Source organism: Talpa occidentalis, unplaced genomic scaffold (assembly GCF_014898055.3).
Source record: "Talpa occidentalis isolate TD23 unplaced genomic scaffold, MPIMG_talOcc4v2.1 talOcc4.15, whole genome shotgun sequence".
In the NCBI taxonomy this organism is placed as follows: Eukaryota; Metazoa; Chordata; class Mammalia; order Eulipotyphla; family Talpidae; genus Talpa; species Talpa occidentalis.
Genome location: NW_023601543.1, coordinates 83,276,507 through 83,291,852, shown reverse-complemented (window position 1 = coordinate 83,291,852; position 15,346 = coordinate 83,276,507). Strand labels below are relative to the sequence as shown.

General features: G+C 48.1%; 2 protein-coding genes and 1 long non-coding RNA gene across 15 annotated transcripts in view; 2 read left to right on the top strand and 1 right to left on the bottom strand.

Moving 5' to 3' along the window:
- Nucleotides 1-2,948, top strand: part of OFD1 (OFD1 centriole and centriolar satellite protein) — a 41,080-nt gene extending 38,132 nt beyond the window's left edge. For all 3 annotated transcript variants that reach the window (XM_037512694.2, XM_037512695.2, XM_037512693.2), the window contains exons 20-23: nt 806-960; nt 1,664-1,801; nt 2,315-2,382; nt 2,689-2,948. In XM_037512694.2, the coding sequence (XP_037368591.1) occupies nt 806-960; nt 1,664-1,801; nt 2,315-2,382; nt 2,689-2,731 (404 nt within the window). In that variant the 3' untranslated portion in view covers nt 2,732-2,948. The remainder of the gene's footprint in view (nt 1-805; nt 961-1,663; nt 1,802-2,314; nt 2,383-2,688) is intronic.
- Nucleotides 2,949-2,955: 7 nt separating this feature from the next.
- Nucleotides 2,956-14,744, top strand: LOC119246334 (uncharacterized). Of its 4 annotated transcripts, XR_008552046.1 has the most exons (7): nt 2,956-5,265; nt 5,403-5,600; nt 6,250-6,350; nt 9,750-9,866; nt 11,236-11,300; nt 12,181-12,451; nt 13,912-13,927. It is a non-coding gene; the product is annotated as an uncharacterized LOC119246334 (long non-coding RNA). The 4 variants fall into 4 exon arrangements; XR_005125492.2 differs by having other exon boundaries at nt 2,956-5,600; nt 13,915-14,744; XR_008552045.1 differs by having other exon boundaries at nt 2,956-5,600.
- GPM6B (glycoprotein M6B) overlaps nt 6,611-15,346 on the bottom strand; it is a 182,814-nt gene continuing 174,078 nt past the window's right edge. For 3 of the 8 annotated variants that reach the window (XM_054695845.1, XM_037512696.2, XM_037512698.2), the window contains 4 exons: nt 14,056-14,227; nt 12,355-12,428; nt 11,429-11,494; nt 6,611-8,796 (listed from right to left, as the gene is read on the bottom strand). In XM_054695845.1, the coding sequence (XP_054551820.1) occupies nt 8,647-8,796; nt 11,429-11,494; nt 12,355-12,428; nt 14,056-14,227 (462 nt within the window). In that variant the 3' untranslated portion in view covers nt 6,611-8,646. Of the gene's footprint in view, nt 10,248-11,428; nt 11,495-12,354; nt 12,429-14,055; nt 14,228-15,346 lie in introns of all 8 variants that reach the window. The other 5 variants (XM_054695844.1, XM_037512697.2, XM_037512699.2 and 2 more) reach the window with 2 other exon arrangements.

Genomic DNA, 15,346 nt, shown 5'->3' with positions numbered 1-15,346 from the left:
GGGGCGTGGACAAAGAGGAGGTGAGTGTGGCTGCAGGTAAGCGGTCACCGGGAGCCGAACCGCAATGGTGCAGCCCAGCAGCACACGGCAGCAGAGCAGGAGGAGGAGGAGGCCCCAGGGGCCAAGAGCACACAGTGTAGAGAGCTTGATGACAGGGAGGGAAGTGAGGACTGCAGGTAGGAAGCCGGTGCGTGGGATTTCCATGTTTTGGTGGCGGGGAACTCATTAGGTACACATTAGAAGTGGGGGAGAGATCAGGGCCCGAGAAAAAGACGTGGGCATGATCAGGAAGGAGGCCAAGCTAAAATCCTAGCCAGGGAGCAGCCTGGAGGGCGTGGGGAGGAGCTGGAGGATGGCAGGGGCCACGGCGAAGGGCAGGAGAGCCTAGCGCGCCTTTGCGGGGAAGAGTTCTGAATCTGTGTGAAGAAAGGGAGACCACTGGTTAAGTGACCGTTCTTGAGACAGGGAGAGATCAGGCTCAAAAGCAGAGGCAGAAATGCAGGGCTTGCCCTGGTAAGGATGCAGGGGGAGGAGACAGGAGGATGAGAGCGTGGCCTGGAGGAAGGGGGTGGAGGTGCTTGCGCTGAGGGGGCTTGCATGCATCTCAGTAATGTAACCGCGGCTCGGAGTGGGAATGGGAGCTGGGGGGCGGGGGAGTTGGACCAGCCGCTCAGCGCAGACCAGCAGTCGGCTAAGTATCCAGCAGCCTCCTTGAGCCTTGCCAAGGCCCCCTGCAAAACTGGTCCCATGCGCCTCTGAAAAGTCTCACTGGAAGCGATTCGTTCTTTATTTCCTGCCTTATTAGACACAGACGAGAAACAAGTTGAGGAGCAGGAGGAAGACAGCATATGGAAACAGAAAGCGGAGGAACGAAGGCAGAGAGAAGAAAAATGGCATAGTGAACGACAAGAAGCTCTAGAAAGGGAACGAAGAGAACTAGAAAAACTGGATCAAGAACGGGTAATATGAACAAGTCAAGCGAAGTCTCAGTACTGGTTTCTCCACCCTCGCTGTCGGGGAGGAGGCATCCTTAGTGTGTACTGAAGCCATAGGAGCAGTAGCTAACTTTTAAACGCTTCCTGTAGCATCTTGAGCCTCTTTTTCTAAGAACCCTGAGGAAGGCCTCGAGGGAAGACCGTCCGTGTGGCCTGTCAGCGCGCATTCCCCTCGGCGCCTGGAAAAGCCCGGGAAGGAGTGGGCTGTGCTGGGCTCTAGGTCTTCCCTTTGTGAATGAGCCATAACACAGAGGCTCCAAGGTCCCCACGCTGGGACTAGAGAACCCAGGGTGGCTCCCGTTGGCCCCCTGCCCTCTGGGGCCCCTCCAGCCTTCTCTGACTTGCTCCTGCGCCCAGGCAGGTGCTCACACTGCACTTCCCCTGCCTCAGTGTCCCTGGTCAGTGAGCCTTCCACGGGCATGTTCCCCGCGCTCCTGGCTAGGGGGCGGCTGAAGCTCCTCACTGGGTGGGGGACCCCTTCCTTGAGATGATGGGGCCGCTTGCCTCCGCCAGCAGCAGTGGCTGCCATTTCAGATGAACGCAGCGCTCCTGGCGTGAGGCTCGCGCTGGAAGGATGTGAATTAGGTTACCATGTGTTTTGCACACTCTTGAAAGGTTTTAAAAATGTATTTGTGTGTCTCCTACTTTGGTGCTTACCTTTTTCATAGAGGATGATTGAAGAGTCCTTGAAGATTGAAATGGAAAAGGAATTAGAAGTGAAAGAGAAATCTGCTTGCAGTGAAAACCCTCTAGAGAAATACATGAAAATCATCCAGCAGGGCCAGGACCAGGCGGCGGCGGACCAGGTGGCACGGCGGGGCACGGGCTATCCGGGGGTGGGGGGTGCGAGGGCAGTGTGGTGTATTTGAGAACCTTGGGACAGAAATCTGGCTTCTCCATTTGAGACAAAATGATAAAAGTATAGAAAATCCAGAGTTCAGATGGAGCCTTGAATCATTTAATTCTATTAAACTGCTGCTGAAATGTCATCACTTTTCTGGGGTAAAAGATTGAAGAGATTTTGATAGGTTGTAAAAGTTGGGGTGACTGTTTGAAGAATAAGAGAGATGGACTGAAGCATGCCTGTCAGTGAGTAATGAATGCATCGGTCCAGTCAAACGTTACTGTTTTTATCCAAGTCTGGGGCGCTGTGGGTGTCGAGACTGCGCGCTGGCTCGCTTATTTTCATGCTCTTGCTGCGTTTCATGGACTTCTTAACTTACAAATATGTTTCAAAAGTAGTTCTCAGAAAACCTAGAAATCGTTTGATAGGATTCATCTATCTCATTTCAAAGCCCTCCTTTCCCCCTTCGTCTCAGAACTCGAGGAAGGCGGCCCAGGACCTCTCCCAAGCGGACACGCTGCCATCTAGCGAGAAGGACGGGAGGTATGGCCCCCCCAGCCCTGTGCTCTTGGCAGAGGGGTGTCCCGGGGCTGGTGGTGTCTCAGCCAGGGTTGATGGCCAGCTCTTGAGGGTCGTCTGCAAGAAACTATTGACTCCAAGTTACTGATTTCAAAAGAGTTGTTTTTTAACGTATGAAATTGCTTCTGATACAAACTGTAAGCAAGGGCAAAACCCCCCAGGGAAGGAATGAAATTTTGTAGAGTTCCCTGAATAAACTTGCAAGAACTCACACTTTTTTTTTTTTTTTTTCAACTTACAAAATGTTTGAATGTGTCTTTCCCTAACTAGTGTCACGGGATTTTCTCAAGAGGAAGCAGATGACTTTTGGTGACCGTGGGTGCCCCCAGCTTCACGTAACGTAACCACAGGGCTGTGTGCTCTCTGCAGTAAGACAAAGTGCTCAATAAAAATTTTATGTAACCAATGTGGTTTGGTTTCATAATTTTAGTTGTGTTATAGTGTATAAATCAAAAATAGTCTCCATGGGTCACAGCTCGGCATTTCTCATTCAGCCTTTCAGTAGGCTAGTAGGCTAGAATGAGCTGGGCCTTTTTTTTTTTTGGTCCATTTTTGTCTGAAAACTCACTGTTTTGGTCATATTCCATTTTGTAAGTTGTCAAACAGGCAGGAGGCAGTCTTCTGGAATACTCTCCTGATTGCTCCCTCAACATAAAGATGCAGGCTTTTCCATTCTAGCTCTAAGGATGGTTCAGTGTTGCCTCTGTTCTTACTTTGGACATCTTTTTCTTGAGGAACAACCAAACTCTTCTGAGATGGTGATGAAGAGAAAAGGTAGAATTTAATGAGCTCTTACTCTGTGCCAGGTATAATTGTAAACCTTCATCTGTGTTAACTCACTTAATGGTCTTACCAGCCGTGTGAAATGTAGGTACTGTGACATTTTCAAATACAGCACAGAAGCCCTCGCACCCGCACCTACAGACAGCCTGTCCCTAGCCTTGGCACCTGATGGGCCATCTCCTGCTCTCCATCCTGCTGGATGATTTTTCACTGTAACGCGAGGTCCAGAGTTTAATGGCCTGACTGAGGTCTCGTGGCCATCAAGTGCCAGGTGTGGAGACCAGCACTGCCTCTGGCCTGACTAGTCTGGAGCAGCTGCGGTGGAGGACAACACGGGACCTGTACGGGTCATCCTCTGAACTCAAGTGCAGCACCAGCGTGACTTCCTGAAGAGACTTAGTTCTCGCTCCTGTCTCCCTTGCACGCTGCCTCTCCCAGTCCAGTATCTGGCCCGGGGACACGTCCTGGAAGAGTTCCGTAATGACCTGCCAGTGTGGTCACCAGAGCCCGAGCAGAGGACCGCTCCGAGGGTAACAACCATCCTTTTTGGCACTTTGAAGTATCTTCTCCTTATTGAAATTCTCTCAACATAGCGTGCGCCTGACCTCAGCAAGCATCTGTGTGATTGCTACTGTGACCTCTATCAGGTGATTGGCTTCATTAAGGTCTGTTTGTGCAGTTTTATCTTACTCTCTTACTGGGGACATATCCCACTGTTCATTTTCCTTGACTTGCTATTTCTGTGCATCTAGGACAGCTGCCTCCATGTTGACAAGGTGCTCTTGTGTAGGAGATGAACCTACAGTCAGCATGTCCCAAGGGCTTGTTGCCTCTCAAACCTTTGTGACTTTTTAGGCTGCCTCCTTGGCGCTTCCCAGCAGCCGAGGGCGCGTCGGCACCATGACGCAGGTGACTGGAATCCAGACCCTCAGACAACAGCTGGGAAAGTCTGTTCTTACCCCTCCTTGGGACAGACACGGAGATCGGCGATTTGCCGCCTCCCTCTGTGCTCAACCAGTTATATGGCTGTGGAGGGTGCTCCTGTGGATACTAAATTCTTCATTTGCTAGCCCTGCAGACTAGAGACTGTAATCCCTGTCAGCACCAGGTGACCTTGGGTGGCAGCCACAAAAGCTGGTGTGCCAGGTGTGTGTACAAGCTTCTTCCAGGGAGAGGCTCCCAGGCTGACCTGGCCTTCTGGGATGATCTCAGCCCTAGAGTCATGGTAAACTAGAAGCTTAACCCCAGGAAGCAGCTTTTAAAGTCTGCAAAATACCCCTTTCAGGGAAAGACTGGGAGCTGGGGCTGTTCCCTCTGCTCCGAGCCCTAGGAGAATGGCTTTTCAGAACTGCCTTTGTGTGCACTGGGCTGGGGACTCGGGAAGGCAAGCCTGCTGGCTGCATGCCAGGCTGTCTGCGGACTGTCCCTCAGGCCGCAGTTGTGAAAGCTGGGGTGCAGACCTGTGTATGGCTCCTTCCTGGGAGATGCTGGGGATTTGGACTGGACTAGAGGGGTGATTTGGACTGGAGGCAGTGTAAACGCTGGCCTCGCCAGTCTGAGGGTGGCAGTGAGCCACAGATGTGTGCTAAATTAGAAGTCTGACTTTCTGGCAGCACTTTTTAATGTATGCCAATAGGCCCTTTTTGGTGAAAGACGAACTTAATGAGTCCTGTAGAGCAGCTTAAGAGCTGTTTGGTAGAGCTTTGTGGGTGTTGTGGATTCAAGGCCTGTTGGCTTTAAGAGCTGGGTGTTGGGAGGCCCACCTCCAGGAGGGATTCTTAAAAGTTGAGGTACTAGATATGGGATCCAAATCTTTTATTCTCCAGGGGGAACATGGGATGTGGGCATGCCCTCCCCAGTGGTACGGCATCGTGCAGCAGGTGAGGGCTAGGGCCAGCGCGTCTCTCTTCGTACTGTTTCTTGCTTGTCTTCTACATAATAGCTCAGCTAGCTTTGGGTCTCTTTCAGAGGGAATTACTCCGTGTGGAATGGTACGTTTGGGTGTGTCCATAGGAGGAGGGGATTGCAAGAGCCCATGTCGCCATCTTGGACCAGAACCCCCAGGTAATATCTTAACACTTTCTAGTACAAGGTAGGTAGATACAAGGCTTTTGTATTTCCAAAAGCCTGTCTTTCTTAATTCATTGTATACTTCATTTTCCACCTTGGGATTTGATAGCTTCATTCATTCATTTTTCCAGGCAACATTACTTCCTATAGTCTTAATACTCCACATCCTGGCAGAGTTCATTTAAGAGGAAGTCCTTTTATGTAGCACTTGGGATGGCAGCGTCATCGAGAATGCCTTGTGCGCAGACGCGGAAGCCAGCCGGCCCGGAGGATCTCGTGCTCCCACCTCCACAGGACTCCGTGGGCCGGCAAGCGTCAGTCTTCCCCAGGTGGGTCCTGGGCACAGTAACAAGTAAATATCAGAATGGTGAGAAAGATTGGGGGCAGTTGGGAAAAAGAATATTCTTTGCCAGACCAGTCTTAGCTCTTTTTGTGTTCTTCTTTCTGCAAAACTTTCCATACTTTTATTGATCCGAATACTCATTAGCTAAGTTAGCCTAATACTTTTTCCACAAACATCTGAAGAAAATTTAGCCCTGTACTAGCTGAAGATGCCACATTTAGGAAAGGATACTAACAAAGTAGATTGCCTCTTTTAAATCTTATCAGTTTTTTTGTACTGTGGAATCTTTGGTCCTCATTGTTAATGGACCTGAAAGTATTTTACTTGGTGATTTTTAAATAGATAGGTAGGTCCCTCTCTCATAATTTTGACTTTAAAAGCCAAGAGTTGGCAGGTCTAACTGGAGAAATGGAAAGCTCGCTGTCCCACCCTCTAGAGGCCCCTTCCCTTGGTGGCAGGGCCACGGTCACAAGCTTGCATGTGATCTTACCTAGGCGTGCTTCACGCACTGCTTGCTCAGGTGATTCGTGTGATTTCAGAAATAGGTGCACAGAGTGCTATGTAAACAGAAGGTATTAGGCAGTGTGAACAAATGCCATGCTAATGGGATTGAGGGCTGATTGCTCCCCTGCCAGGTGTGCGTGAGGCCTGTGATCCTCATTCAGCTGGATGCTCCACAGTGACAGAAGCTGGCCGTGACCGTGGAAGCTCACTACAGAGCGCCACATGCTGACAGGTAAGTAGCTCAAACATTACAAAATGAAATCCTACCTAACAAATTCCTGCTGCATTTGAGAATAACTACTAGTGCTACATATTTTGTTAACATTCCTGACTTTATCTTTCTTTGGGCTTGTTAATAGCCACTGGCATAGATTTGTCACTTTTGATTTGCCCCAAACTTAAGCACTGAATTAATCCCATGGGTATGTTGCTTTTATTTGTGGAAGCTGGTCAGAACTTGTATACTTTTCACAAAGAACTATGAAGTGTTATGGCATTTTGTGTAAAGTATAGCCCAGTGGAGTACAATATTTTCTCGAATTGTTCTTGCTTAAAATACATTTGTCAGCACTCAGACTTGATTTCCATACAAATATGTAACCATAAGTAGACATTTAAAAATGACACCATACTGAGGACAGAGAAAGATAGTATTTATGTATGGTAAGAAGGCAAGTGAATGAAGCTATAATTTTATTTCATTACTCTTAGTACATCCACAACTGTTTCCACCTAAATAGATCTTTAAAATAAGCATACACAAGTATTGACTATTATCTACAAATATTTATTGTAACACTTGAATAGAACTACAGGAAGCCCTTGGCACTGATAGAAAATATTGATTCACTGTTAGGTTACAAAAATTTATACATAGCAAAATTTAATGCTCTTTACATAAAAAATATTAGACTACTTAAACAAAACTCTCAGAAATTCTTGGTAATAGCTACCAGAATTAGAAAAGTAAAATTAGGCTTAAGACACTGCCTCTTCTAGAACACTGGACTCTAACAGCACCTCCACTGCTGGAAAAAATATTTGTCAGTCATGCAACAGGAAAATAAAACACCAAGCTAAATCTGGAACAACTGTTCTACATAGAAGAGCTTCTCCCAATTAAAAAAAAAAGTCAAGATCCAAATAGGCATTTTTAGGCATTAACAACAAAAAGAATCCAAATGAAATATTATACTTGATGTTCGATTTTAATAGCATCTTGATAAAGGTATGCTTCCTTTCATTTTAATACATTTCAGCACATGTATATGTTTTAAAATCCAGGAAACAGCCAAACCACAAGTTATTTCTTAACATGAATATACATAGTTAATCCTATATTATGCAGCCCCTTTTAAAAAGCACTGATGCACCCAACAGTTATATGTATCATTTCATAAAGAACACAAAGTTTACCATCACTAATACCCAATACCTATAGTCACTTAATGCTGTGAAACACAATGATTTAGAAGGCAAGTTTCATTTGAAAATGGCTTCAACTCAAGCAGGTTTTTTTTTTTTTTTGCTGAACATTGAACTTTATTATCCCAAGGAAACTAAGATTTAGATAAAAGTGAAATAAATACCAACTAAGTATTCAAGTCTATAAAAGTAGGAGGTTTGTGGTCTGTTTGTAATTGGGTTTTTAGATGGTTGGTATGAAACTGTAAACTCGCTTATTCAGACCATGTAAAAATAGTTTAGAATGGTGATCATTTTAACAAGGTAACACTTCTTAAGAAAAACATTTGTGGAGTAAAATTCTATGAAGGATTTGGGGTCTCCCATTGTTGTATAAGTTGTTAGAAATTTAAAGCAAATACCCATTAAGGCAGAGCTGACACATCTTTCCCCCAAGAAGAATGACAATTTTTAAAAAATGAATCTATTATAAAATTGATTCAGGAAAGCTTGTCCATTAGTCAGAATCCAGCTTCAATCGTAGGTGTAGCAGAGTTAGAGTAGCTCATGTTAGAAAGGGTGGGGATTTCTGATTAGATCAGGAAATTAATGTGTCCTGGCCTTATGGGGGGACAGTCAGCTAATTAAAGTCAATTGTAAGAATTACATTATCTTTGAGCCAAAGTTTAATAAATGTCAGTTGTCAGAAAGGGAACTTCACTTTATTCCCTACATAGATCTATTTTAGCACAGATGACATGTGTGAATTTAGGCTTGCATCCCTTGATGCTGGCACATCTTGGGTCACTATCAAGGACTATGATGTAGCCCCAGTCGTAGGACTGCTGTAACAATAAAAGAGCATGCTGGGAATTTAAGAAAGATGAATAATTAAAGTGTTGCCTTTTAAAATGGCTAACGTGAAACCTCCAATATCTGTTCTAAAGAGAAAAGATTTACCCACTGGAAGATTTTCCTAGAAATACTTCCCAGCAGCTTGAGACAGTGAAGTGTTTGTACTTCTACATGAGTTGTTTGGTGGGATACACATCTGTACTGCAGAGCAGTTGTCTGATGATTTGTCAGAGCTGTAAATTCGTCGGCTGAAAGACTCTGGCAAACGCTTATGTGTAAGAATTGAGTTGTTCTTTGGACCGAGACTGGATATCTTGCAGTTCCTGTTCTTCCTTTGCTTTGATATCCTGGTAAGCCTGCATTTTGCTTGCATCCTTTAAGTAAGCCCAGTTAGAAGACAGTATCATGAGGAAGTGGATCTGGAAAAGAAGGGTGAGCATGATGCTAGTGAGCACGGCAGAGGTAAGCATGCGGCTAGTCAGATTAGACTTCTTGACTTCCAAAGGGGGAGAGGGTTACTCTGTTAATACTCACTCTGCTATCAGAGGGGCCGGGGCTGACAGCATGCACTACTAGGTGTGCTTAGTAGTAAAAGGCTGAAGGAGAGTTAGTGCACGGACATGATGAACTTGGAAAAAAATGGCCAAAGTTATTGTTAAGAAAAGCAAACACGAAACGGGAGCGGGTGCTTTTTACCATTTTGAGAGTTACTTAGAGACTAATTCAGAAGCACGTTGGGCGTTTTTTTTTTTTTTTTTTTTTTTTAAATAAGTGCAGTGCAAACAGCTTTCCTATCTGTGGAGAAGAATCAGCTCCCCAAAGGGCCTGCCTGCAAGTGTGAACAATGTTTACTTTGCGTCAGTAAGAAAAAGTACATATTCAACATGGAAAAATTAAGTAAATATCAAAATGAAAATTAAGGATTATCAGCAAAATGTTAACATTTTGAGTAGTGAAACTATACTTTTCATTTTACAACTGCCTTCACGTCATTCCACAAACTGGCAGAGCCTTATCTGTGCAGCTGATGTGGCAAGCACTTCCTCTCCCTCCTTAGCGCATATATTTCCTCTCCACACATTGCGACCGTCAGGGCCAGGCACAGTTTCTCACTTGTTAAAATCTTACGTGCAGTTTGAGAACCAGCTACGAGGAATCACTTACTGCTCACCAAGACAACCACCTACGGTTGTCCATGTTGTGGGCTCTGGAAGAAATGTTTGGGTTTGTGCAAAAAAAAAAAAAAAAAAAAAAAACCACAGAAAGTGCTTTTTATCTTCAAATTTCCATCTGGCTTATTTGAGGGGCATTTGTTTGGTATCAAGCCACGTGATCATAAAAATTTCTTATATACTGGCAAAATATTTTTCAGAAAGAGTTGGATAAAATCCAGATTACAGCGGTTCTCTTCCAGTTCATCTTGAGCACCTGTTTCCACTTGCATCATTGAAATTGGTTCTCAAGCAAGCAAAAAGAACAGAAAATGCAGGTAATTTTTCCAAAGTTCTAACACTTCCTTTGGAGATGCTGCTCAAAGTTTAAGAATACTATTTTTCAATGTACGCTCACCACCACCAGTTTGTAACTGAACCCTTCTCGTTGTTCTGTGATGCCTGCACAGTAAGTCATCTTATTAAGCTGTCATGTAGAGTGAGTTGAGTAGCGCTATTTACAAATTACTGAAACAAAACTGCAGAAATCTAAACTCTGCTTTAGTCTGGGGTGTCAGTGGTCACTGCATGCTACATGGTATACTGCTCACTAAAGCTCCTTATTGGCCTTATGCAACTTAGAATTTAGTGCAGCAATCTTCCCGACTCTTAAACTTCAAAACCGCATAGTTATATGTAGTAGCCATCATGTAGATCAGCTGGTGGAAGAGAACAGAACAGGACAGTAAGATACAGGCATGAGGCCGGTGCCGCACATGTCTAAGCTGGGGGCAGGGGGCGCTCATGGTCTAAGGGGTTTCTTTTCTCCCTTTTTAATCACAGGAGAAGAGATTTTCATACGTAGCACACTTTCTCCTCAATTTACAAAAGAGACTTGGAGGGGGTTGAAGAACAACAAAAGTGCTAGGTCGGCAGCTGGAGAAAGAAGCTGAAGGCCACGCTTCCCTCCTCTTTCCCAGACTGCCTGCTCAGCAGCAGTGCCCTTCCTGCCTGGGGCAGGTTTCCTGGGGGGATTGGGGGCGCTGTGCTGGCAAGTGCAACTTACCCCAAGCAGCTCCGGGGTCTTGAAGTCACAGAGCAAGTGCTGCCCAAATTGTGCATATGCACACAGACATGCCCATGAGTGTGTTCATACGGGTGACCCTCATTATTCACCGGTTCTGTATCGGACAGTTTGCTAAGATTGGTTTTGGAACCTCAATCAACCCACCTTGAATCAGGTCTCAGACTGTTAAGCATTTTGTAACTATTTAGTGCTGTGTTTTGCATTTGGTGATTCCACTCTGTAAATGGCTCCTGGCTGTCGTGTGAAGCACTGGCTAGTGTTGTGGAGGGCCTGGTGCTAACCGACCTCCACTCAGCCTGGGCCTCGCAGTGCTGCTGGCCACCCCTGTAGCCAGCGTGAAGCGGCACCCAGCACAAGGCTCGTGTTGCTGGACTGACACCACGCCATGCCAGAGGCCTGTAGCAACCGCCCCTCGTACTTCCTTGAGGGTGCGTGGCTTGTGCCGACAATGGCCAGTGTCCAGGAGATAGTAGCACGCACACAGCTGTGCTTCATGGGGGGCCGCGCGGGCTCATGTCCATGCATGCGTACTTCCCATTTGGAAACAGAGTTCTGGGCGAACTATGTAGCCACGCATGGCCCAGACCTAGCTAACGGGTATCGGTGCCTCCTTCCCACAGAATCCACGTCACATTACCTACATGTGGTGCCAAGATGGCCGAGCCGAACTTCCTGCCATCTAGATGTGAGTAAGCTTACTCAGGCGATGGCTAACCGAGCTCGATTCTAACCAGCAGGCTGGCCATGGCTGGAGGGGAACTGTCAGCATGTGCCCGCGGGGGAGGGGTAGGCAGTCTTGGAGCTGTTACTCACCAGGGCGATGACGGTGGCACCAGCACCCGCACAGGCCACAATGAACAGGTGGTAGGACATGTAGAACTAGGAGAGAACACCAGGGAGCCACCATCAGTATTTTACGTGGTAAGCTGCTTCATCTTTCTCCTATAGTGCTGCTCGGGAAGGCTGGCTGCCCCCCTGCAAGCCCAGGTCCCACGCCTGGCCACACACTGCTGTCACCTTGGGGGCTTTTAAATCTCACGATCAGGTGGCAGCCTGGACCCGCTGAATCTGAGGATCTGGGCTGGGTATCCGCCGTGAGTGCAGCACGATGCGGTGACGTACTGGAAGCCTGTCCGTGTCAGGGACACAAGCGCTGGCTAGCCAGAAGGGGCTGGCGGGTCCAGTAACTCGTTGCTTTCCAAAAGCATGTTAAGATTGCTCTGACATGTACAGGCTCCCACTAGTGCATTTTTTTTTTTTTGTGGGACCCTCGCTGGTGGCCGGGGATCGAACTGGCACTGCAGAGGCTGAGGGCAGCCTCGCAACCCAGCGCTCAACCACTGCGCCACCAGGGAAGGCCCTCCCACTAGTGCATTTAAGAATGTTCCCTTATGATTCAGTTACAAGCCCATGCCTGAAAATAGTCTAAAAGAAACAGCCATTTCTCTTTCCAGAATGACCTGCTAACTAGGATTTGGTTTATACCCAATTCAGAGAAATCGCTTGAAACGTTCCACCCAGAGAAACTATCTGAATGTAGATTTTTTTCTTTTTCCCCCCTTCAGATTTGCAGGCGTGGGGTCACTCCCAAAAAAGCAAGCTCTCTGACTCCCACGCGCGTCACCGACAGGACCAGGTGAAATGGCTGCGCAGTGGTGACTGGTCAGTTCAGACAAAGCGTCTGCAGAAGAGCTTTCTCACGAGCCTCAGCCCTCGGGCCCCTGGCGGAGCGCAGGTACCTCGTTGGTGTTGCAGATGTTTTCCAGAGCGGAGCCACATATCCTTCCTGGGAAAGCACTCCAGGGAATGATACCTGTGGAGCGAAGCACAGGGCAGGTGAGCTTTAGTGCCCGCCGCGGTCCTCGCCCCTGCGGGTCTCAGCTACCGTCCGTCATGAAGGGCGCACCCGCCTGCTGCGCAACAGGCTTTGTGGCTCAAGGGCCATATTTGGAACATTTGGGAAACGGGAGAGCGAAGTCAACTAGATGGTAAGAGACTCAAGCGGTCTGATTTTGATGTTCCCCTACAAATGATGCTTGGTTCACATTTGTAAACCTTGATTTTCAAAGCCAGGTAGGTTTGGTCCTGCAGTGAACTGGTGAGTGGCAAACTGAAGGACGCCCTCCCTCGGGAAACAGACCCCGCGCTGAGGTCAAACATCAACGTGCAGGCCAAGGCCTCACCCCTCAAGCTGGAGGGACTGGCCACATGCTAAGTTCCGAAACTGAGCGTACGCTCAGAACCTTGCGTGGCAACATGACACATGTGGGGGTCTGGAGAGCTTTGTGTCCTGACTGTATTGGCAGCACTTGCGAAGGTCCAGTTTGAAGTGAGCAGACAAGTGCTGTCCTTCACAGAGAGTGGGGGCAGCGCAAACGCAGCTCAAGCTGTGCTTCTCCCGGAAGGCCAGGGAGGAGGGCAACCCTTTGCTCTGTGAGGGCAGGAAGCCTTTGTGGGCGAGAAGAACGTGTCCCTACTTGACAGTGAGCCCAGTGCTTGCAGATACAGGGGATTCGGAAAGATGACGACGGATGACCGAAAAGGAACAGTGAAAATACTAACAGGGAGAGGCTCTGCGTCTGCGCGTTCACTGACAAACACGTGAGACTCAACGTGGGCTCTGTTTTTAATCCTTCACAAAGAACAGTGGCGTTAAGCCTTGATCTTTGAGAAGAGATGCGTCCCAAGGGCAGCTTTAGGCAAGGAAAAGCAGCAAACATGAAATAGTCATCTCTTGCCAGAAAGGCTCTGAAACAAGTTATTTCATCTTCAATTCGGATGGAAAGCTCTCTTCTCCCCTGGGCAGTCGTTCCTGCCAAGAACAGGATTTCCTATTGGGGTGGAAGCGTCCATCCAAGTCCTCACTTAGGAGGCTGAGTCTCACTCAGCGGGGAGGGCTGGGCTCGGATGAATTGCTCCGCAGCCCAACGGCCCCGGCTGGGGCTTGTCAAAATGAACCCACTTTGTCTCCTGTTGCGGGGATCCCATTCACTAGGAAATATGCCGCTGACAGACAGCTTTCCTTCTAGACTTAGGTTGTTTTTAGAAAGGGGGACGTGTAAGCAGTAAGGCATTTTAAAAAGACCTAATTTGAGAAGTTGGATGCACAATATTTGCGTGGAAAGCTGGAGGGTACAAAATGGAAAAGTAAAGAAAAAATACATAGAGTGGCGGTCCAGAAATCTTCTGTGACTGACTTGCATTATACAGTAGCATTCCTTCATAAAGGTTTCCTTTCACTACTCTTGTTATCAAATTTTTTTTCTCTTTAGCAACTAAGTGTCTGATGTTTGCAGCAGCAAAGGAGCATGCTGAAGCAAATACACTGTTCCTTCAGAAGACTCGGCCCCGATCACCGTGAAACAGACACCCACGTAACCCTTCGGCCCTGACACATGCGCGAGAAGAGGAGAAAGGCAACAGGAGACAGAAGGAGGTACCGTATTGCCGCACATCCACGCAGATCTGCTCCACGCTGGCCGTGCCGTTGGTCTGGGGAGACTTGATGACCTCACAGGTGGCCCAGATGTTGTGGAACATGAACACGGGCACGGCAGAGAAACCAAACACGCCCAGCCAGGCCACTCCCAGCACGTAGGTGAGGAAGACGAACTACGATGGAAACGAGAAGGATTGTCAGGACAGGGCCCGGAGGACGAACTTCAGCGGACACCAGCCCCATCGGCCGCACTCGGCGCCGTGCGTCCCGGCAGGTACCGGTGCGGGAGAAGCCAGGGGCAGGGTGCTCCCCTCCAGAGGGACAGCGTGGACAACGCCCACAGCCGAAGCTGCCTCGGATCCCTTTCATCAAAAGCCCAGGACCTGAGGCCCGAGAGCGGGTCTCGCCTGGCCAGAGACTGACTAGCGCGGGGCTCCCAGCGCTGCTTCCCCAGCATGAGTTGGGAGAACTCGGCATGGTTCTTCTGGCGCACTGGGACTTCATTTCGTGAACGCCCCGAGTGCACAGCGTGGGTGGCGCACCAGCGACTGCTGCGGGAAACGTGACCCTGTGGCGTTATTGTTAGATGCTTGAACTTTTGTTAAAAGTGTAGCCTTCAATAAAGTTTAGCCTTGAACACGCTTTTAACGCGCAGTGAGTCTGGCAAGACTCTCCTTTTCCTCTGCTTGTCTTTAGTCTGTGGGACTCACAGCACTTCTGCCAGCAAAGGGTGGCTGAGGGCGCCTCATCGCGCTCCCCCGCTCGTTGCCATAGGCGTTTCAGAAGGAATATCAGCAATTACTTCGAAGCCTCCTGCCTTGACTACCAATTTTCAGACAGCGTGGAAAGGTTGCTTCAAAAACCCCGTGGTATTATATTTTCAGAATGTGCACCCACAGGGCGTGTGGGCGAGGGCTTGGAATTCTGCTTTGGCTTTTAGGAAGCTGAGCCGAAGACCCCCCCCCGCCCCCCCGACATCCCCTACCTCTGGAAACCCCTGCAGGCTGCGGGTTGGGTCAGGCCCAGACTGACCGCCTTCTGTTGGTCACCCCTTGGTCACCCCGGGACACTGCGGAGACAGGTCACTCTCCCTTTGATTTCAAGGACATGTTCCCTTCCGGAAGCATTTGCATTTCTAAAAATACTCAAAGCAGCAGATTTCAGCGGTTTGCCACCCCCTCCCTCCCTGAGGCTCATGGATCAGCCACTCCAAAGTAGGGTTCCTTTTTTCTCACCCTTCAAAAGGAATGTTTAACTTTCTACCATCACCCAAAGATTTGGGAAAGAGCTTG